The sequence below is a fragment of the Patella vulgata genome, chromosome 2, assembly GCF_932274485.2.
Source record: "Patella vulgata chromosome 2, xgPatVulg1.2, whole genome shotgun sequence".
Lineage (NCBI taxonomy): Eukaryota > Metazoa > Mollusca > Gastropoda > Patellidae > Patella > Patella vulgata.
Genome location: NC_065880.2, coordinates 76074235 through 76099403, shown reverse-complemented (window position 1 = coordinate 76099403; position 25169 = coordinate 76074235). Strand labels below are relative to the sequence as shown.

The window sequence follows — 25169 nt, the reverse complement described above, 5'->3', positions numbered from 1 at the left end:
AGTATTTATTAGTATTTTTACTACTATTACATTGTATTGTAAGTTCTTTTCATATCGCTGAATTTGTAGTCTCAGTATACGTGTATATCAGCAGTCGGGGATATAAGAAAAAACTTACTTTCAAATAAAACCTCTCAATTTAACTGGTATAATCTATCTTTCTCTGTTTGTGTAATCCAAGTAGCTGTATATTGAACATTTCTCATGCACTCCACGAATAAATTCCAAAACGCCCGCCATCTTTAAAATAACCTTCCCAGAATACCTCGCTTCCGGGTTCAGAGTTGTGAAAAAGTACGTACAAATATAGAAGAATCAAAATGATTTTAATAATGATAGTTTAATCAATGTGGACAATATACTGAAAAAGACAACAAACATAGACCACCTAACATTGAAATCAGTTAATAGAAATTACATTTAATAATCTATCGATGTAGTTATTCATTTGTATTGACTGTAATTTATCTTGACCTTGACCCAAAATGGCGGCATATATCATATACGTAGATAACGGAGTCTATGCGACTATCAACTGTAGGCCTACGCACTTCAATATTTTATATATATTCTATAACTACGTAATATTTTAGGCCTATGAATAGTTAAATTGAAGAAATTATTATATGATTCAGAGGCCTTTTTATAAGCATGCACATGATATAATATACATACGTACAGCTTTTTTCGGATCACGACGGATGCAGTACTGCACTGGCAGTAGCCAAACTCGTATATTTGGTTGATGTTTTTTTAAATAGATCGACTAGAGCCATTTTATTCAGTTGTATCAAATTAAATAATCCCGATTTTTAAAATAATATTTCCATTGCGAATATAGGTATCTACTTTTAAGATGTCGGAATTTTTTTATATTTATTTTCCCAGTCTTATATTTATCTAGGTCAAACTACAACATATTTATTCGACCGTTGGACAACTTTCAAACGTGTGATAGAATCTACTATAAGGACTAAATTAAATATATTTTTTGTGGTAACAGAGCTTAGACACATAACAAATTGTACACACATGCAATAAAATAATATCTAAATTTCTACAAATTTTGACCGAATTTAAATTGGTTTGAAAGGCCACTAACTTGTCTGAGTTGGGGTATTAAGATAATTTATATTTACTTATTGTGCAAAAGTTAGTCTATTTAATAAATTCAATTACCACCCATGCAGTTAAACGCTGCCCCAAAATTAACATTCAGGCTGTAAAGGTGTTTTGAGCAATGAAATAAAAAAAGGTATTGTAATATTTTGGAGCAGATTTTATTTTGTTTAACTTCTAATTGGTTAATTCTTGTATGCATGGAAAACAGGCCACATGAAGCCAAGCCTAGAAAATATGCCAGAGTGTCCTAAATCTAATTAGCCATCAAATTTCCAAACATTCAACCAAAATGAGACGGAGGAGTCCACTAGGCCTACTATATTATTATTATGGTTCAATTATAGCACTTCATTACACATGAGTATTTCTAAGCGCATTCACAAAAACACCCATTTCAACACCATTTTTGGTGGGTTGGATGGTGGGGTGGGGTGGGGGGAATGGCTGAATGGTTAGCGTGCGCGCGCTGTATCATAAAGTCTGTCATTTAGTCAACTGGCGTGGTTTCGAATCCCCGGTTATACGTGACAAGGAGTAGGGTCGCCTGTCCAACCTCATGGGTTTTCTCCGGGTCCTCCCACTGCCAAAGACCCCATTTCTCTCTCTCTCTCTCAACACCATTTTTGAAATAATGATTTTTTAAGTTTTGGATGGAAGAGGACTCACAAAGAGTTTTTGGAAGACAATTTCACCTTTTAGCTGCTCTGACAGAGAAAGAATATTGACAAGCATATTCAATATGTTTCTTTTCTTACTATAGTTTAACAAAATAAAATTTACAGTTCGCACTACTTTCGAGTAGTTGTTGTAGTCACAGAGACTCGAATAGTAAGGAGAATGTGTTTGTGAACTGCACAGGTTTTTTTGTGGAATTATATTTATGACCCCTTTGCCACAGTGGCTAAGTGAATAAGACACTGGCTGGCTTGCTTGGAGGTCACAGGTTCGCTCACAGTGTTGCCTGAGAAAGCTCATCAGAATTTTCCGATGTGGTTTCCGCTTGTCAGTGGTGCAGGACGGAGGGCTTGACAAGGACAGCTGTCTAGTCGTTTGGATGGGACGGAAAACTGAGGTCTTATGTACACATTGGCATGTACATAAAAGATCCCCTGGCAGTTGGAATTCAATATAAGAGTAGGCCTGAGCACTGCTGTCCAAACAAAACTCCCTTGTAGCACACTGGCGCGAGGTTGGATGGCCAAATGGTTAGCGTGTGCGCGTTGTATCATAAAGTATGATTGAGTCAACTGGCGTGGTTTCGATTTCCTGGTTGTACATGACAAGGAGTAAGGTCGCCTGTCAAACTTCATGGGTTTCTCTGGGTCCTCCAGTTTCCTCCCACTGCTAAAGACCCCTACGGGCACGCGAATTATTGAAATAAAATTAAACTATATATGTTAGTCCAGAAATGACCTAGTTTGTGTCGAGTTGATGATAAATGCCATTTCATTCTCTCTGAGGTCCCATGTACACATTGGCATGCACTTAAAGATCCCCTTGCAGTTGGAATTCAATATAAGAGTAGGCCTTAGCACTCCTGTCCAGACAAAACTCCCTGGTAACGCACTGGCGGAGGGTCGGATGGACAAATGGTTAGGCGGTGGACACACTAGCCGAATGATTCGGTGTCCACTGTCATTCGGCCGAATAATTCGCCCGAATCAATTATATTCGCCTGGTGTGTTCGCTTTGCCGAAGCATTCGGCCGAATATAGAATTCATTAGCCAATCACCACTCATATCGAGAAGTCACATGATAGATTAAAGACACAGACGCCGCCATGTTTAATCATGTGACGTGAAAGGTGATGCAACCGACAGGTTGAATCGGGCGAAGCATTCAGCTAGTGTGTCCACCCATTCAGCCGAACGATTCGGCTAGTGTGTCCATCGATTTAGCGCATGCGTGTTGTATCATAAGGTATGTCATTGAGTCAACTGGCATGGGTTCCATTCCCGGGTTGAATATGACAAGGAGTAGGGACGTCTGTCCAACCCCGTGGATTTTCTCTGGGTGCTCCGGTTTCCTCCCACTGCTAAAGACCCCTACGGTTAGTCCTGAAATAACCTAGTTTGTGTCGAGTGAATGTTAAACCCCATTTCATTCTCACTCTCCCTTTGGATGGTGCCACACTTTTTCACGTATTATCATTATTTGTTTTCCCTCTCAGGTTTGATTTCGATTGCAAAACCACATAAAAAAGGCTATTAATTGGACTACTTTCAAGTTGCTGTAGTCACAGACTCAAATAGTAAGGAGAATGTGTTTGTGAACTGCAAATTTTTTTTTTGTGGCACTACATTTATGACCCCGGAGCCACTGACTGGCTAGTGTTCATCAGGATTTTCCGATGTGGTTTCTGCTTGGCAGTGTTGCAGGACAGAGGGCCTGACAAGGACAGCTGTCTAGTCGTTCGGATGGGACGAAAATCTGAGGTCCCATGTACACAAAATGAAATGAAATGAAATGGGGTTTAACATCCTACTGTTCTGCTCCTAAACCGGGCTAATGAAGATGGGCCTACACCATACAGTGTGCTATGAGGGAAATTTTGCCCGGGCAGCGGCACAACAGAATACTCTTATATCGAATTCCAACTACCAAGGGATCGTTTACGTGCACTCCAATGTGTACAATATCAAGTTACTGTAGTCACAGACAGGAATAATAAGGAGAATGTGTTTGTGCACTGCACAGGTTTCTAGTCTTTCGGATGGGACGAAAAACTGAGGTCCCATGTACACATCGGCATGCACATTAAAGATCCCCTGACAGTTGGAACTCAATATATGAGTAGGCCTTAGCACAGCTGTCCGGATAAAACTCCCTTGTAGCACACTGGCGTGGTTGAATGGCTAATGGTTAACTTTCAAGTTAACACACTGGCTAACTAACGAGGGGTCCGATCCTGGTATAGAATTTTCCCCTTGTTTGTAATGTAGGACAGTGTCTAGTCCTTCAAATAGGACAAAAAATCAAGATCTTGTGCTCATGTTGCATGTGCATGTAAACGAAACCTTGACAGCTGGAATTCGAAATGAGAGTAGGTCATTCATTCATTCCTTTTTCTCTTTATGTGTCGCTTACAGGCTGAAATTCTTAAAGGAGTTAAAAGGTTTGATCCCTGCATTGGCCGAGAAAGTGATGCGGGACGTAGGGCCTGATAAGGACACCTGTCTAGTTGTTCGGATCCGATGAAAAACTGAGGTCCTGTTGACACATTAGTGTGCACGTAAAAGATCCCTTGACAGTTGGAATTCGATATAAGAGTAGGTCGTAGTGCCGCTGTACGGGCAAAATGTCCCTCATAGGACACTGTATGGCACATGCCCGTCTTCATTAGCCCAGTTCGGAGCAGAACAGTAGGACGTTCAACCCCATTTCATTTCTATTGTTGGGCCCCTGGAAATGGACAAAAATGGGTAGCAAGGCATATAATAATATAACATGAATGTATATAAACTGAATAAAGTTCAGTCTTATCTGGTTTTACTGTATATTTTAATCAATTATGTTCGACAAAATATGCAAAAAGCCCAAATTGAATGACAGTCTTTGGCGTCTGCTTATTCTAGTCCACACCAGTATTCTCCTGTGGGATATGGTTAGCCTTCTTCATCGAGTCGCTTCATTACAAATGGTGCTCATGTTATTAAACTGACATTTGTTTACGTAAGAAAACTAAGGATAAAAAATGACAGTAATTTAATTGTTAGTATCATGAAATTAAACTGACATTTGTTTTACTTTATACAACTAATATCAGGTTTATGTTAGAAAACTAACATTAGATTTATGTTAGAAAATTAACGTTAGATTTACGTTAGAAAACTAACGTTAAATTAACGGTTAAAATTATGACATAAAAGTAACGTTATATTAACGTTAGAAAACTAACGTTATATTAACGTTAGAAAACTAACGTTAGACTTACGTCAGAAAACTAACCATAAACTAACGGTTAGAAACCTGATGTAAAATTTACGTTAGAATAACGTTAGAATTAAAACCAATAATACATATATAATTATTATGTCTGAATTCCAACTATTTATCAATTGTTAGAATGTGCACACACTTGTAATGTTATTTAATCAAGAAGTATTTAAAGCGAAAAAAATTGGTTAGTAATCCGTCATAAAGTTTACGTTACATTTACGTCATTTTCTGATGTAAAAGTAACCATAACCATTATGACGTAAAAGTAACGTAAATTTAACCAAAGAATTTTACCATTATTGGACGCTAACCAAAATCTAACCATAATGACGTAAACTTTACGTAAATCTAACCATCAATGTTAACTGGGTCAATTACATATTAAGACATTCGCGTGTGTTCATTGCGCAGGATTCTATTTCCTTCTTTTCAGTCACTGTGATATTTTCCATGCACGTGTTTTGGAATGGGTTTGCTGGATCAATGACGTACGGCGACCTTGGAAAATATTTCTCCCTGAAATTAATACAAAACGTAAATAATAATTTCAGCATATCGCAGGGAGCACGGTGACTAGGTGGTTAAGACGCTGGCTCGCTAGCCTGGAAGTCGGGTGTTCGATCCCTGCATTTATGGAAGGATAACGTTGCCAATATTATTTCCTTGTTCACGGTGCAAACTGCAAATGTCAGTAGTTCACAATACGTATTTTAGTTTCACAATTTCCATTGCTCAACAATACCAATGTCACAGTGTTAAAATACAGAATACACTTTTCAATAATACAAAATACAGTATAATAGTTATTTTGCACATTACACTTCTGCATTCTGCATTCTACATAATAGACACATGCATAATAGAACCCATCCTCGGTTACCCAGTGTACCCGTTCCGTTCTACTCCACTATACCCTGGGTTAATCCATAGGGTTTCCACGATTTCAAATTATCTGCCCTGGCCTAGAATGTAGCTACAGTCTACGAACCAATCAGAAAACAGTTTACAAACCAATCGTTTCGCCTTCGTTTTTATAAGGGTAGATAACCATATTCATGTCCATTTACTGAATGATTTATGTAAATAATGTATATATTTATAATTTATTTATATTTAATTGTATTATCAAAATCTGTAGTATGTTTCGCTGATTTTAAATATGTATAACATCTATGTGTTTGACTTTTGTTATTATTGTTACTATTCGTTCTTTGTCTGAAATATGTCATTCTTTTATTGAACCTAACTTGGCAATTTGATTCACAATAACTTGTCTACGATATCACGTGGACATAAAATTCCGGGAACGAACGATTCTAAATAAAACTAATGACCCTACATTATTATATGAACTTCTGGTCATCATTAACATAATATATAATTGGTTGTTAATAATTACGCATTTAGAATAGGCCAACTCCTAACCTTGTCCGATGAGAGTTACTTACCTTTGCCAACTTCCTTTTCAAATAACAATTTATGGGATTGGTCGATAAAAATAGCACAATCATCAAGGGCGGATTACTTGAAAACGTTTCTCCCCCATAGATTAACCCAGGGTATAGTGGAGTAGAACGGAATGAGTACACTGGGTAACCGAGGATGAATAGAACCTTGCATAGTAGAACATATACCTTATATGGGATGTACGCCGTACTATGACGGAACATTACGCGATAAAGCCATAAGGCCGCGGTCATTAGAAGGGGACAGTACTCGATTTTGTTAGTCTTCAACGTCCAGGCTCTATAATGTAATCATTTCGACGATTAGAGGATTCTGAAAGATAATAGTCTGGTATAACGAGACTATTCTTATTTGTTCTCATCGGTAAAAACCCCCAGATATTTCAAGTGAATCAATTTCTTGTTAAAAATTAAATTGAATATCTTATTTAATTGACAGGTCTCGAAAACCCTTTTTTGGGTAAGGTTAAACAATGTTATAGTAACCGAGCAGAATCTCTCGCCCGTATTCCAGCACTCGGATTCGAAATGAAGTTAGCACACATATTCCTAGCGCCAATAAAAACCTAGATATAATTATCACGAAAATAATTGTTACCTTTATATTAGTAAATAACATTTTAAGACATATTAATGCAAAGTATATAATAATATGTAATAGACCCCCCCTTCCCTCAAAGACATTTGCTGAAATAAAGATCTTGGAGCCACCAAATGTAGTTTAGAAGTTATTGTGTGCCTACCCTAACTCGATTCCCCACATATTTAGTACGTTTACGGTAATATATCTCCAAAAGCCAACACAAAAGGGTTCTGGATTTTTGTATTCTCGTAGTTTATTCATCCCTTGACTCTGTGAAATACAAAACATGTTGCCACCAAAGCTGGTTTGGGTGCTTTTTGATGCAGCGTGGACGTACCCCTTATTTATTGAACCCACGAACCCCGTCTCGAATTCGGGTGCAAGGTACTTTGCGGTGGTATATCTTGATACGCCAACATAGAAGGTTAATGAAATTTGGCATGTTCACACCTTATGCATCTGTTGATTTGGTGAAATAAAGATCTTGGAGCCACCAAAGCTAATTTAGAAATTATTGTGTGCGCAGCGAGCCTACCCTATCCCGATTCCCTCACATATTTAGTACGTTTACGGTAATATACCTCTAAAAGCCAGCATAGGAGGCTTCTGGATTTTTGTATTCTAGTAGTTTATTCATCCCTTGACTCTGTGAAATACAAAACATTTTGCCATCAAGGCCAGTTTGGAGTGCTTTTTAGTGGACGTACCATTTGTTTATTGCACCCGCGAAACCCGCCTCGAATTCAGGTGCTGGGAACTTTGCGGTGGTATAACTCGATACGCCAAAATAGAAAGTAAATGAAAATTGGCCTGTTCATATCTTATCCATCTGTTGATTTGGTGAAATAAAGATTTTGGAGCCATCAAAGCTATTTTCTAAGTTATTGTGTGCGCGATGAGCCTACCCTAACCCGATACCCCCATGGTTTTAGTATGTTTACGGTGATCTTTCTCTAAAAGCCAGCTTAGGAAGCTTCTGAAAATTTGTATTCTAGTAGTTTATTCATCCCTTGATTCCATGAAACAAAAAACACATTTTGCCACCAAAGCTGATTTCGGTGCGTTTTGACGCAGCGTGGACGTCCCCCTTTTCTGCGTGCTCAGTTAGCCTAGTGTGCGATATTTTAGTATGTTTACGGTAATAGTATATTTTTTTTCATCGGGGGGGGGGGGGGTCTATTACCTATATACTTTGCATTAATATGTCGTTTTCTAATATAAAGGTAACAATTATCTTCGTGATAATTATATCTAGGTTTTTATTGGCGCTAGGAATATGTGCTAACTTCATTTCGTATCCAGACGACCTTATGGCTTTATCGCGTAAATCATTAATTTCCGTCATAGTCCGGACTTTTTTCCGTATGCAAATGAGGTTCGTCGTAGATCCAATATAAGGTATATGTTCTACTATGCAAGGTTCTATTATGCATTTGTCTATTATGCAAAATGCAGAATGCAAAAGTGTAATGTGCAAAATAACTATTCTACTGTATTTTGTATTATTGAAAAGTGTATTCTGTATTTTAACACCGTGGCATTGGTATTGTTGAGCAATGGAAATTGCAAATTGTAAAACTAAAATACGTATTTTGAACTACTGACATTTGCAGTTTGCACCGTAAACAATGAAATAATATTGGCAACGTTATACTTCCATATGCATTGGCCGAGAAAGTTCATCTAGATTTTCCGACGTGGTTTCCCCTTGTCAGTGGTGCAGAACGGAGGGCCTGACAAGGACAGCTGTCTAGTCTTTTTGATGAGACGAAAAACCGAGGTCCCGTGTATACATTAGAATGCACGTAAAAGATCCCTTGGCAAATGGAATTCGTAATAAGAGTAGGCGATAGTGCCGCTGCCCGGGCAAAATTTCCCTCATAGCACACTGTATGGCGTATGCCCGTCTTTATTAGCCCAGTATAGGAGCAGAACAGTAGGACGTTAAACCCCATTCCATTTCATTTCATTTCATTACTTTATCGCACGCAAGCTGCATCCCCTGCCTTAATTACTTTATCGCATGCAAACTGCATCCCCTATGCTTGCTTTGTCGCGTTGTCGGTTGTGCACTTTACTGCGTGCGTACTTTACGCGTCTTTTTTGTTTTGAGCCAACAAATATACTCAGTAAATAGTTTTAAAAGCATCCCATAGCAGTCATTTGTATTGCAATAGAATATTCCTAATGACAGTCATTCTCAGTCTTCCGTGGGTTGGGGTGTATGCTACATTCTTTATAAATACTACTGTAACAAAGTCCAAGGGATGAATTCCTGAATTTGGTACCACGGTGGTCAGTAGTATGGACAATGCAATGCAATTCTATTTCCTGATCGAGTACATAATCCAAAATATGTTCCCGGCCGAGCATATCGTCGGATTATCCCCATTTTCCTGACGAAAGTTCGACATTGTTAAGATTCACATATTGTTGCTGGCATATTACTAATAACATTATATACAAATTATCCTTGACACAATGTATATTTACCATTTCATAGGTTGGTAAAAATCAGAAAATGTGATTTTAAGAGAATCATAGTTGACTAACAGGTCCAAAACTCCCTGGAACCCTGATCTCATGCTGTGGTATCCTTGTCTTGCAACATGAACTGCCAACAGTTCACACATGTACGACTTTATCTCCAGATCATTCTCCTAGAAAATGAAATCAGATTGGGGTTTAGCGTCTGCATCGACTGGACTAATAAAGACAAGCGCACGTCATACAGTGTGCTATGACGGAAATAGTGCCCGGCGTACGCGATAGGACATACTCTTACTCGACTACCCTTGTCAGATCTTTTGTCCTGCATCATTGACAAGGGAGAACAACGCCGGAAATATCCTAATGAATTTTTTAGGCCAACACCGGGATCGAACACGGGACCTACATGTTAGCGAGCTCACGTCTTACTCACTGAACCTTATGGCTCCCAGACTTGAAAATGAAGAAAAGTGGCGAAAATATTTTGAAAGTATTCTTACATTCTTCCAATATTTGATAAGCTTTATCAAGTTTTTAACTCCTGATGACTGTTTCCTCACAAACTGTCGTTGCTTCTGCACCAAACAAGTCGAGTAGTGTTCCCGTATTTCTTCGGATTTACGTGCCATGTCAACATACACCGGATCCATATTACATCCTTCGTATACTAAAATATTATCAACAATAATAATTGAAAGCAGGAGCATGGAATTGGACGTATCCTTAAGCCATTTTTTGAATCGCTGATTACAAACCACTGCAGCCTGGGCTAACCGTGAGAGAGAGAGAGAGAGAGAGAGAGAGGGAGGGGTTAAACGTCGACGCGACACAAACTAGGTAATTTCGGGACTAACATATGGTTCAATTTCATTTCATTTATTCGCCTGCGCATAGGAGTCTTTAGCAGTGGGGGGGGGGGACCGAAGAACCCGGAGAAAACCCACGAGGTTGTACAGGCGACCTTACTCCTTGTCACGTACAACCGGGGAATTGAAACCACGCCAGTTGACTCAATGGCACACCGTCTAACTACTTCTCAAGTTCCATAGATTATTATTGCATATTTCTGATAATCCGACATGCAGATGTGGTCATATCCAAAAAGACAGCGATCATTAATTTCTGCACTGCCCAAATTATGCAAATCAGAGTATCACAACATTATAATATATACCCTCTCCAAATAAGAATATGACGTCACCGTATATGTCTAGCCTCGTTCTTCGAGTCCCTTGTTACAAAAAGCGCTGAAATGCATTATGGTACACGAATCGTGTACCAATGGTAAAAGGTTTATTTTGTGTTAAATATCAGAAGCCCATCTTTTCCCGGTAAGATCACAACATCAATGTTGATTTAAATTTAAATTGTCAAATAATTCGTGTTTTCAATGTCGAAGACTTTGGATGATATTGAGTTAGAGACTTAGCTTCTTTAATGATATGATTTATTTATTTATTTATCAATGTAAATATGTAAGATATACCTTTGAAATTTATACATTTTAGTAATTGTATATTGAAATGTATAATTTACATGGAGATAAATTTATATAAGCTTGGGCTTGTTTTCAAATCCATTAAATCCGTATTGCATACATGTCGAACTCGAATAAAATATTGTTTATACCAATTATGACAGGGAAACAGAAAGGCTTTGTGTCTTATCTTTAGTGCTGTGCAATTACAGATTCTTACACAGTTCCCGTCATTTACACATCATATGCCGAACTATGGTGGGAGTGGGTGGGGGGTGTTTGGCCAAACAAAAACCGCGTGCGCGTTGTATCATAAGGTCTGTCCTCCGTTTTCCTCCCACTGCTAAAGGCCCCTACTACGCGCAAACGAGTTATTGAAATAAAACTGAACCATATGTTAGTCCTGAAATGACCTAGTTTGTGTCGAGTGGACATTAAACTTTATTTAGAGATTGTTTAAAAAATGATAAGGCAACCATTTTCCATCCACAACAAATAATCATGGGTCTCCGATAAATATCCCGACTGACTGTCCAAGATTTTTCGTTTTCGTTTGTTCCGCTCCGCTGTGATATGTGCGCTATTGTAAGTGCCTTTCTGACAGATTTCTTGGGGAAGAAGAAGAAAATTAACTTACTTTTTGATCCAATGACGTTAATGGCTGGTAGAACTTCGACACGAATATCATACCTAGTTTCCGTCGCTTCCATGTTTAGTGTAATATGGAATTGACCCGACCTTGGTTCCGCTATCCAGTGCTTTGAATCTATGTCATCTGCAGTCAGATAGGCACTGAGCTTATCGAGAATTCCACCAGGTCTTGTTTTATCTTCTATAAATTTTTCCATCGAAGAATAACCGTTGAAAAATACAATCAAATCTAGGTCAGCGGTTCTTCGGACAGCTGTGGCCTTACCAAGGGATCCACCCTTTAAAAGACAGAATGACGTCATTGTCTATTGTGCTATTGTCTTATTTAAAGATGCATTTTGTAAGATTTAGATAAAGAGCTTTGTGTTCTTGATATAATAGCTCAAAAATAGATAATGAAAAATAATAGTTTATATAACATTTGAAGGCAACATAAAGATCTGTAATAGGCAGATTTAGCTCTTAAATAATGCACTTTTTTTATCTTCAGTAATATTCAGGAATAAGTGATTTTAACCATTTTGAACCAGCAATTGATAGCCCAGACATGCGCATTATTGTAGAATGGCGAGTTTCCGATCATCGTAATTATATAATCAGAGGGTTGGATGGTTATGTGGTTAAGCGCGATCGCTTTATATGATAAGGTCTGTCATTGAATCAGGTGACGTGGTTCCTATTTCTCCTTGTACGGAACAAAACGTGGGGGTCGCCTGTCCAACCTCGTGGGTTTTCTCCGGGACATCCGGGTTTCTCCCACTGCTAAAGACCCGTACGCGCAAACGAATTATTGAAGTGAAATTGTCAAGGAGTAATTTTAAGGCAGTAAGGCCGTCTGTCCAACCTCGTTTGTTTTCTCCTGGTTCTCCGGTTTCCTCCCACAGCTAAAGACCCATACGCGCAAGTTAATTATTGATCCATATCATAGAGCCAAAATGACCTAGGTGACCTAGTTTGTGTCGCGTGGCCGTTACCCCCCCCCCCCACCTCCTCTCTCTCTCCCCCTTCTCTCTCTCTCTCTCGCAATGACACTGTGAAAACGGTTACGTTCCCTTGTGAACCGACGTCTTTTACTAATGTTCTGCATTAACTGGGCCAATGAGGACGGGAATATGACATACATTGTGCTATGATGGAAATGGCAGCGGCTCTATAACCTACACTTTTTTTAATTTCAACTGCCAAGGGCTCTTTTACATGCACACCAATGTGTTCACGGAACGCCAGAACGACTGGACATTGTTCGCCTTGTCAAGCCCTGCACCCTGCATCACAAACAAGAGAATGCCACGCCAAACACAATTCATAGGTTAGCGAGACGTCCAGGTTAGCGAGCCAATTTCTTACCCATTGAGCCACCGCGGCTCCCCACCATTTTAACATATGTATTCAACATATCACCTTTACGGTGTGTAGTTGTTTATAATACCTTTACAATCATACTGATGGTCTTTTTCGTTTTTCTTGTATAACCATTTCCGTAATTGAAGTAAGCTGGGAAGTCATGCAAATAAATGAAAATACGATGGAGTTCTTTTCGTAATCGTCGATCAGATGTTTTTGGAATATGAAGCCATCTTTGAACAAACTTTTCAAGACTTTCCGATCCATTGTAATCCGGTAAATAGCTTTTTAACGACATTCTAAAAGCAACAAAAACAAGGTGAAGTCGGGTCAATATTCTTTTTTAAAGGCAATCGACTTTTACTGACGAAATATCCTATGGTCTTTTAAACACAAAATACCCCTTATAACATGATCAAATAGTCTTTCAAAAAGATACAGACCAAACCCGTGAAACGTTAAAACGAATGCGTCGAAAAATGATAAAATCATGTATCATTCAGTGGTATTAAAATACAGATGTGACGTCACCCTTTGGTGTTGGCGTATCATTATTTCCAATAATGTACGGGAAACTTGCCAATCGTATATTATCTATACTAGATGAAATATTGGACTTGCGTGACGTATTTCATTGAAAAGCACGCGCGGGATAGTGTCTGTAAATTATGTTGTTTAATGGTCTCGAGCTAAAGACATTGCGTAATATATTGAAACAAAACTCGGTTAACGCCTCGTGCAGTATCAATATATTACTCACTGTCTCTCTCTCGATCATTAAACCATACATAATGGTAAATCGATTACAATCTTTTCATAATGTCACAAGCTGTGGTCTTTTACGTCATATGTTGTGCAACAATTGGGGTCAAGGACTAAATTACATTATTTTCGTTATAAGACTAAAATCGAACACGAAATATTATGAAATGGAAATACCATATAAAGCTTCTGTTCTCCAAGTAATAACACATCCTTAACAGGGTTACGACACGTGATTGTTGCCGAGGATTGTGTTTTAGGGTTAGGAAGTAGGAGTTAGGGTTAGCCCAGTTAACATCTAGTGATCTTGACTAAATCTGCAAGTGGCCTTAATATTTAGACCTAACCGTTATTAAGCTTAAAATTAACTTTTAAGATATCTTTATTTTAAAATGTGTACAGAACATAGATATAATGTTGACGAGATTGTGGGTTAGAGTTAATTAAATCGTCTGACCTATGACGAAATCTGCAATGATTCTTGGCTTTAATAATTTCAATGACAGATTCTTAAATCTGTTCAAGAAGATTTAAACAATATTTTTGTCACGGGATATCAAATCAATGACTTTTTAAATCGGCTTCCCAATATCTCATTAGTTAGGGGTTGAATCCCGATGTTGGACGAGAAAGATCACTTACCTTGGTTGTATAGCCACAGATTGGAACACCGGTTATAAATAACCATTAACGTATCACTTCAGCAATACAGTGTATTTAAAACTAGTTAGTTCACCTGCTTAAATCACTTTAGGCAAGGCAGTTTATTGGTTATACTACCTGATTACAGCATTCCTAAAAATATACTGGGCATTTCCATGTACCATCCTATACCTGCTTACATAAGTCCTAAAACTATACTTGGTAATTCCATGTATTTAATTGGTTGATTATAAAATCAATATCGGGAATTTCCAGGAAGCAAACGTGACAAATAATGGGGTTGAGTTTAACATCATAGTTTAAACGGGAAATGGCTCTATAGACCTTTCAGACGCTAAATTCGGAAATAGAGCTCGGTATACAGAACATTTAACTGGGATGCATTAAAGTATAATCCCCTAAACAACACCCCAAAAATGTTCCAAAATATGTTTGGTGGAAAGGGGTCAAATTAGTGTATTTCATGTTTAAAAATATTGATTTTATGCTATGACTTGGCTATAAAATGTTCCCATTTGGTGTTTTTTTTTATCTAAACCCATGTTGTCGTGGCCATGGAAGCAAATAAACACATTTAGAATATAATTATACTATTATATAATGCACAATATGTAAATTAGCAGCCGCCATTAGTGAAAAACTTATTTTCTCTCCTAAGTCTGAAATTGTTTGACTTAGCTCCATGAAAGCAATACCTATACACCGATAACTTCAGAGTCATGGGTGCTGAAAAACACTAGACGAATAGCACTGTTATATAGCATAATAAAGAATATGCAAATTAGACGCCTCGGCCATTACTAAAAAAACACACTTTTATTCAAAACACAAAAGACATTTGCAATAACCTGAAAAATCAAGTTTCCACACCTATTTTAGCATGGTCAAGGAATGTAATAAAAGTATTTGTACATCAGTATGGACAAGATTTGATTGATTGCATTAGTACCGCTGCACTGTTTTCACCAAGGTTGTGGTGGGCGGGGGTTCACATAGCCCGGATTATTATTAAAATTAATCATCAGAGTTGTCTAAAACTGGTTTTGGGGAGTTGCTACAGCTACGTCCAATGTGCAGACCAGTCAATGTTTTGTTTTACAAGTGTAACACCCAATCTTACAGATACATCAGAACAGTCGTTCTAGCCTTTCACGTGGTGGTGGCTGAGCTGTTTTCAGGGGTACTAAATAAACCTCAATGTTTTTCTATCCCCATTCCTTAGCCTTCAAATGTCTTGCACCCCCTTCCATTCCTTAACCTGAAAGTATACCCGCGGGCTATGATACCGAACAGCTGCAGACGTCGGAGGCAAGCTGTTAACCTCGACATAGGTGTTGCTCTTGGTAACCTTTTGACTTACATACAGCAAAGAGAGCCCTCTCTCCTGATTTGATTATTTCATCTTGAGTAGCATTGTCTTGTTTAAATACCTCTGTAATCTCAACGAATTGGACACGTTTTACTTTGCCAAGAGCCACGCCTTTTCCGATCCCATGTACTCTAGAAGTAGTATCACAACCATGCAAAGCGTGGACAAACAATATGTTTGTGCATATGTCTGGTCCTAATGTCTGTTTAGCTTGTTTGATATTCCATGTTCTAATTTTCTTTGCATCCTTCTTTGATTCAGGCATGAAATACATTTCATGACCGGTCGTATCGAGATGGTAAAGAAGCATGCAACACCAATAGGTCGGTATCATTTGATGATGCATTTCCCGTATGATACTGTTGATTTGGGGAACTGGGAACATAAATTCATCGGTAACATAGCCCAGATTTTTAGCCTGCTTCTTGGGAGATATAGAGCAATCACCGATCAGAATGGAATCCGCTTTAAACAATTTACTGGATTGTATTTTTGATGATATGACAAGAAATTCGGATTTGTCATCGTTAACTTTTAGCCTATTTCTGGTCATCCATCCTCGAATGTCATTAAGACAAGACTCTAGTTTACTGATAAAATCCTTGGAAGCAAGATAGTTGTTGTGTTGAAAGTAGTCATCTATTTGGGTGTCATCAGCAAAGCCGTGGTTTTGTACCCCATGTCTTCTTATGATTTGACCAATCGGAAGAATATATAGAAAAAAATATAGGTCCCAATACAGATCCTCGTGGAACACCTATCCTAACAGCACAGGGTTGGGACACATACCTGTTTATTTGCACCTTCGGTGTTCTATCTTGAAGATATGACTTTATCCATGACAGTGCGGCACCACAGATCCCAACCGAACATTCCAGCCTTTGAAATAAAATACTATGATCTATAGTATCAAAAGCAGCACCGAGGTCCAGAAGTACTAAATGTACGGCTAGATTCCTATCCAGTGCCAGGGCAATATCGTTTTTAATTTTAAAAACATTTGACTTTTCATTCATCTCAATGATCATGATCTTATCACCAAATAAGTGTTCTTTGAGTTTGGACTGCAGTCTCTACTATTCTCAAAATTTCTGATTCCGAGTCATTTTATCTTCGGTCATGGAGGAGGAATGAAGCATTAATACGAAATATCACTACATTTGACTTTTCATTCATCTCAATGATCATGATTTTATCGCCAATGTGTTCTTTGAATTAGGACTTCATATGCGCAAAGCTGTTAGGTTCGCAATTGGTATCTTGCAGACAACCCGTCGTTTTCCTGAAAATAGTTCATAATCTCAATGAAAGCGCTATTTCGAATGGATTCTTTTTGTCTATAGGGATTCGAGCGCTTAGACACACTGGGGATACTGACAATATCTGGTGATATACAGCATCTTTGGCATGCAGATCTTGAGCATATTGAATTCTACCAAACACTGACTTTGGCTTTTTCATCATTTCTCAACTCACATTGTTTTACAATAGTTGACTAAAAGTCTCTAGCTCTTACTGGAATTACATCGAAACCTCTTTTTCCCATATTTCGTCGGCTGACTGCATAACAGGCAGTGTGTTCAAAAACAAAATGTTGACGATTCCGAACGTAAGCTAATTGAGGAGGGTGAAATTGGGACAACTGTTTTCCTCAGGTCAGAACTAGTACGCGTTGGGTTAGTAAACACATAACAGCATTCCGTGTGTACAACCTGTCCTATGTGAGTCCTCACATCTTTTCCTCGTTTATCACTAGCTTCAATGACACCCTGGGTTCCCTTTTTACCCAGCTTGACTGCTGGCTGTCAATTATCTAAAGGCTATTTACAAATAACACAGTCGTCAGTTTCCATTAGCTATTACAGTAATATGTTATTGTTAAAGTTTAAGCAAATGAAAGCCAATCGTCAGATTTTACTCTAAATGAGAAATTGATATTCTTTGTCTATAATTATCCAAATTATATGCACAACAGATGCAAAGAAAAATCCAGTGTTGACCTGTCAAGTAATCAAATAGGATTAAAGCAGCTCCGGCATTCCATATGTAGGGTTTTCTTCTTGAAGATTCCACGTGTATAATAGTTAATGATAATTAGATAACATGTATACAAGTATACCATCTTAATACACATTCACAATGCGGGCTATAATGGGAAATTGTGAATTGCATGGGGTTGTAGCCGGCTTTCCTGTCACATTCAGACCCTCTGTTGAGAAGCTATTGAGATAATTGTCATATGTAACTGTACCTATTTACATAAATTTAAACGAAATGTATGACAATAAACCTTTAGTGATATACTGAAGAGACCTTCTTGCAATAAATATAATAAACAAAGAACCATATTTATGACATAATATGTTGGTCTTGGTGCTCAACGAAAGTCATTTGGGGGTGCTAAAAAGCGCAATTTCGGTGACGCAATCGCCTGATTTGCATATTTCAGATTATGTAATGGACTAATTGAATTACAGTAGTATTCATTGGATTCCTAACCACCATAACCATGGTTAATGACGCCATTTTCTATAAATTTGGACACTTGTATGTAAAGTTATTGAGAAAAGTCTGCTTTTTGAATAAGCCATACCTATTTAGTACATTATGCAAATTTACCTATTTACCCTAATTTAAACGAAATGTTAGCAATAAACTTTTATTAATATACTGAGGAGGCATTCTTGCAATAAATATAATAACCAAAGAAACGTATTATGTTGGTTATTAAGGTTATCGATCTAAAAATAATTTCAGAGAATAATACCATAAAGCGTGCAATATGCAATTAAGATAGGTTACCTTCGTGCATGCTTGCTGTTAACCATAGCTACTGTAAATTTGCCCGCTATTAGACCATTGTTCAAATAGTTTATTGGCGCAAAAATTCAGCAATTTGCTTTTTCCTGTTGGGTTACATATACAACTGGAACCGATGATTTCGTTGTCTAAATCTGTCAAAAACAAATGACATTGGGTTTAACGCCCTCTCCTTCTACCCAACTTGACTAATGTAGGCTGCAGCAAGGGCATTCCGTTCCACTGTACTAACCCCTGGGTTCATCCATGGCGAGACACGCATTCAAATTGTATGCCCTTGATGATTGTGCTATTTTTATCGACCAGTCACAATTTGTTTAAAACATAGATCTATATTTCGTTTTTGTATAATTTCGATGGCCTCTACTACATGCAGATCTGGCCAGTGGTAGCGTCAAGGGTCAAACGACGGGCTTTTGACGTCAGACATTTGATTAACCAATCAGTGTTTATGTTTCTAGTAGGATACCCACAGTTCCGTGCATCGCAAGCCAAGAACTCGCTGTAATAGGCCGTTTCATTGGCTAATCCTTCACATCAACCAGAACGCGGGTTATATAACAACTCTTCCAGATCCTAGAGTAGTAAAGACAAATAGAACGACCAATAAAAACAATCGTTAAATACATAAAAACTGAAATAAAAACAGATTTCTAGTCTCTTTGAGTGCAAAATTTCTTGCAAACATTCTCATAAGCGAGCGGACAGGCTGCCATAGTGTTGTGAACGTAAACAGTGAGGCTAAGATTGGTTTGTAAACTGGAATTTGATTGGTTCGTAGAATAAAGCTACGATCGCGGGTAGATGATCTGAATACACGAATATCCAATAGGAAAACCCAGGGTATAGTGGGGAAGCACGGAATGAGATCACAGGGGATACCGAGGATGCTAGAGATTAAGTGAAAAGTTATTCAATTGTTGGGTAAATTTGCTTGAAAAGAATTAAAGTAGCTAAGTCTCTAACTCAATATCATCCAAAGTCTTACACGTTGAAAATACGAATTATATTTGTCAATTCAAATCAACATTGATGTTGTGATCTTACCAGGAAAAGGCAGGCTTCTGATATCCAATATTTAAGACAAAATAAACATTTTACCATTGGTACACGAATCGTGTACCATAGTGCGTTTTAGCGTCATTTGCAACAAGTGACCAGAAAGAACGAGGCTAGACATATTCAACTGGAGAGCCTGCTTAATAGACTGGAATAACCAGACGCTAGAAATTGCTATATGGTTGAGACACATGCTGTATTTCGCTAGACATAACTGATTTGAAAACAGTCAAAAAGGAAACAATTGAATGTAAATCAGTTTATATACAATCAGATTACATTATTATATGCGTTTCGACCCATTTGGGTCAATTTCTAGGTCCTAAATATTAGCGATTTAGCTCCTTTAAGCAAAACAAAGGCTTCAATTTTTGTTCTTAGCCCCGTAAACATTATTTGAAATATTTACTGATGGACTCTTAGAGGAACGCAGGTGATTCGCGATCCACACTAGACCGGAAACAGAACTCTCTTCTTTACAGTTTGGTCAACTCGATATCTGACAATAAAGTCATCATAACAAAGGCGGACGAATATCCAGACGCCGAATTCAGCGCACTACACGTGCACCTAATGCGGTGCGTTGGTCAAAGCTAATGAAACGAATGACGGCACGGATAAATGATGGGGTGTCGAACCTGGATTACTACAGGACAAATGTACAGGGTTATCTTGCACTGGTGTTTTGTTTTGGAATTGGGACCATTTAATTGGACTCGGGGCCTAATTCGAAGCCGTTTATTTCTTAGAAAAGGGACCCCTCAATTGGACCCGGGGCTTCTGGCACAGGGGGTCCTTATCAAACTTTTTCGTCAAATTCAGCGTTTTTATTCAGTTTTATGGTTGGAGATGTTCAATTTTATTTTCGGGTCCGAGGCGGCCGCCTCTGGCGCCTCCGCTATAATCCGCTACTGACTCGATGGATTTATATACATAATTATTTATTAGAGGGGGTTCGGGTGGCCGAATGGTTAACGTGTGCGCGTTGGATCGAAGGTCTATTGGTGAGTCAATCGGCGTGGTTTCGATTCCCCGCATGTACGTGACAAGGAGTAGGGTCGCCTGTCCAACTTCGTGGGTTTTCTCCGGGTTCTTCGGTTTCCTCCCACTGCTAAAGATACTTACGCGCAAACGAATTCTTGAAATAAAATTCAAACATATGGTATTATTGCAACAAGAGTGGCATTCAAGAATACGTTTTCTTTAAAGAGAAACAGACAGAAAACGTTGATTTCTGTAAGATTTACCATGTTAATCACGTGGAGTAAAAGCCAGTCTTCCGAAGGTAAAAATAGACACTAGAAATACGTCACACTTCAAAGCTCCTATGCTTCCAAATGTGTAACAACTTAAAATTATGTTCCATACTTCTTTATAGGAGATTTTTCGAAATTGAATACCATGTACAATATAAAAATTTAATACCATCTTCTTAAAGACTTATAGAGCTTTGTGTCGTACTGTATGTGCCACAAGGGGCTACTGGAAGTCGCTTTTGATGCCCATGACCTGTCAAAGGACAGTTCTAAATATAGTAACTTGAATTTGATAGGCGGGGCTGGGGAACTTGGACTTCTTATAGTGTCGAACGAATAAGAGTGTTAATTCCCATTCTTCTGGTGGTTTTATTGCGTGGTTATTATAATACATATGCTCACATTTACAGTAGAATTTTATAATTGAATAAAATACACAATTAGAATAAATTATAAATTTGCTTCAACACCGTGTACATTCGACTCGGCAAAATTGTTTCTAAATCTGGCAGGGTTCTAGCGTGTTTTAGTTACTAATAGGCTTGTCGATAAAACAAGCGCCTACTAATAAAAGTAAACAAATGATACGTCACGACGACCTGAGCTGTGTATACCGAGACTCTTTTATAATTTATAAATCCATATCATATTTAATTTCATGCATATGGCCTCACTATCTGTGTCTAATCAGCTTTACCCTGTTTATTCATAGCACCCTTTAGTAATTTAATAGTTAATAACCCCCTACTCATGTATTAGAGTTTATTCAGCCCGCTAATTACCTTGTTGTGCTTGTTGTTTTTGTTCAATATCCTTTACCTCTTATATTATTTTTGTTACTGTTATTTTAATCCATGTTGATGGTTTCACTATGAATTTTGTATATATTGACCTCAAGTTTACTAAATGTCATGCATGGAAAACCCGTCTAAAACAAGAAAATAGTCATCGCTATCAAATTGATAGCAATCTTGTCGACAAGGTTTACATCAATCACCCTTCAATCAAAATATGCAAACTCATCATGAGACTTAAAACAATAAACGTAATTAAAGACCACACCTATACACCAATTAAATGCCCGTGTGGACAAATTGCAACCACGTCACACTTGCTAATCAACTGTAATCAATTAACGTGAAACAATGATTAAGGATAACAGACAGCTTTATGGATGACATTCACTAGGTTTATTAACTGCAACGTTTCAATGAGGTTACTCTCACCGTTATCAAGCAATGATACAATCAACATGTTACAGAAGGTTATATACAAACAGATAACAATCAACTAATTAACAAAATAAGGCCGAAGCCATTCAAAATATTATTATTATTATTCCTCTATATTTCAGAATACAAAGCTGTTCACTCAAGTTGAACATCTACATAATTCAGAACAAATAATTTTTCACTAAAGTTTTTTTTTTGGTTGCATATTTCCTTTACATCTATCAATCACAGATGCTCGTAAAATGAAAACTTTTTCAAAAATAAGATTATATCTATCTTTTTTTTTGTTACATGCGTGTTTCGTTCTTGGAATGGCTATGTAGTTTGTCTTGTCCGCAGACCTGGTTTGTTTTGCGTGATATGCGGTCCTCCCACACTTACTATTAGTGGTTGGAAATTCTAAGCTGTATGTGAACCGCTTCTTTATATTAACAGAAAGAGAGGGGGATAGACAGAGAGATATTATTGTGAGATTCATATCCTACAGATATATACATCCTACCTTTAAATAGTTTCACAGTTTCATAATTTAATACTGTACATGGTTTTAAATTATTAAACTTACCTCCAAATACTTATAGTTCTATATCTTATTGAACATTGTTTTAAATTATCAAACTTACCTGTAAATATCATGCAGTGTTCATACTAGTTTCTATATCATAGTGAACTTTATCTAAATGATTTAATTTACACAACTTACCTGTAAATATTATACAGTGTTCAAAATAGTTTCTATGTTATATTAAACTTCGATTCAATAGAGTTATTTATTCAACTTACCTTTAACTATTTACAGTGTATCAAACAAGTTCTATATCATATTGAACATTGTCTGAAATTATTAAATTTATACATCCTACCTTAAATAGTTACACAGTTTCATAATTTAATACTGTACATGGTTTTAAATTATTAAACTTACCTCCAAATACTTATAGTTCTATATCTTATTGACCATTGTTTTAAATTATCAAACTTACCTGTAAATATCATGCAGTGTTCATACTAGTTTCTGTATCATAGTGAACATTATCTAAATGATTTAATTTACACAACTTACCTGTAAATATTATACAGTGTTCAAAATAGTTTCTATGTTATATTGAGCTTTGATTCAATAGAGTTATTTATCTTGTCTTTAAATAACATACAGTGTCATAATAGCTCTATATCATATTTGAACTTTTGTCTAAATGATTAGACCAATACACACCTTTACATGGCATACAATATTCAAAACAGCTATATATCACATTGAACTTTGTTTACATAATTAGATTTAAACAACTTACCTTTACATAGCATATAGTGTTTCATAATAGTCTCTACCATATTAAAGCTTGTTTTGAAGAATGATTTTATACAACTTACCTTCAAATATCACACAGCTTTGCACAATAGTTCTATATATTGAACTATGGCTATATGATTAAAGTGTGAAACATGTCTTTAGATATCATACAGTGATTGATAATAGATCTATATCATATTTAGTCTTTATTTGAAAGAATTATATTAATACAACTTACACTTAAATATCATACAGTGTTTCATAATAATTATATATCATATTGAATTTTGTTTAAATGTTTAAAGCATACACCTCACTATACAGTGTTCATTATTGATCTATTCCATATTGAACTTTGATTTAAATGAAAAAATTATACAACTTAATTTGAAATATCATACAGTGTCACAATGGTCTATATCATATTGTATTTTGTTTAATAATCAGATTTTGTTTAATGATCGGATTTATACAACTTGTGGTTAAATATCATACAGTGTACCATAATAGTTCTACATCATATTTGAACTTTGTTTAAATGAATAAATTAATACAAGTTACCTTTAAATATCAAACATTGTTGCATAATACTTCTATATCATATGATTACATTGTATAAAACTTTTCTTTAGTTAATACATAGGATAGCTTTATAATATATTAAACTTTGTTTAATGATTGATTTTATATCCTAACTCTAATTATTTACAATGTACCAATACAGTTTTATATCATATTGAACTTCATCTAAACGATTACATTTATATAACTTACTTTTAAATATCACAGTATTTATAATAGTTTCTATATCATACTAAACTTACTTACCTTCAAACATCACAGTATTCCAAATAGTTATATATTGTATTGATCACCTGTTTTTATGAAAGAAATTATAACCTACCCTTGGAATTTACAGCAATTCATCTATTATTCTAGAATTTGTTTTAATAACTACAACTACAAATATGTTTAACGAATGGAATTATATAAATTATAGATTATTTGGAATAACGAATGGAAGTATATATAAATTATAGATTATATGGAATAACGAATGGAAGTATATATCGATTATAGATTATTTGAAAATATTGAACTTAACTGTATCTAACATTAACTGGTCATCATTTTTAAACATCCTTTTTTAATTTTGTATTATATGATTGAAATTGTATTTTTTACTCACATTACATGTACTGTAAAATGAAGTAAATTATAGTAATGTTTGCCGGTTAAGTGCATCATTGTATGCATAACTCAAGGAGATTGAAATGTATATTTATATATTGTCTTGTAAATATGTTACTTCTTGTTATGTATTTGTTTTCAGATTTGCCAAAACTATTACCAACTATTTTTATTCCCACTTTGGGCTTTATAGAAAAAAAGTTTTTTCATATTGTATTTTCAAGAAAACTAGCATATATATTTTATTTCAGATTGATAATATACAGTATTCTTACGTACGCTCCAAACTCATACTTCTCTCCGGAGATGTCGAACAAAATCCAGGTCCCACTGATACTGTTGCTATGGTGCATCTCAACGTAAGGAGTCTTCGAAACAAAGTTGATCTTATTACTGCGGAACTTGCTATTGATTATGATTTTATCTTTATTACAGAATCGTGGCTTGACA

The 25169-nt window shown here is 36.6% G+C and overlaps 1 protein-coding gene across 2 annotated transcripts; it reads right to left on the bottom strand.

The window, feature by feature from the left end:
- Positions 1 to 321: 321 nt before the first annotated feature.
- Positions 322 to 23595, bottom strand: LOC126811993 (2'-5'-oligoadenylate synthase 1). 2 transcript variants are annotated; one of them, XM_056098795.1, is made up of 6 exons: positions 23530 to 23595; positions 13159 to 13372; positions 11716 to 12007; positions 10102 to 10268; positions 9605 to 9771; positions 322 to 5578 (listed from the first exon to the last, which is right to left on the bottom strand). In XM_056098795.1, exons 2-6 carry the CDS (start codon positions 13369 to 13371, stop codon positions 5437 to 5439), a joined length of 981 nt encoding a protein of 326 aa, XP_055954770.1. In that variant the 5' UTR covers position 13372; positions 23530 to 23595; the 3' UTR covers positions 322 to 5436. The 2 variants fall into 2 exon arrangements, with proteins under 2 accessions (XP_055954770.1, XP_055954769.1); XM_056098794.1 differs by lacking the exon at positions 23530 to 23595 and adding an exon at positions 14478 to 14664.
- Positions 23596 to 25169: the final 1574 nt, after the last annotated feature.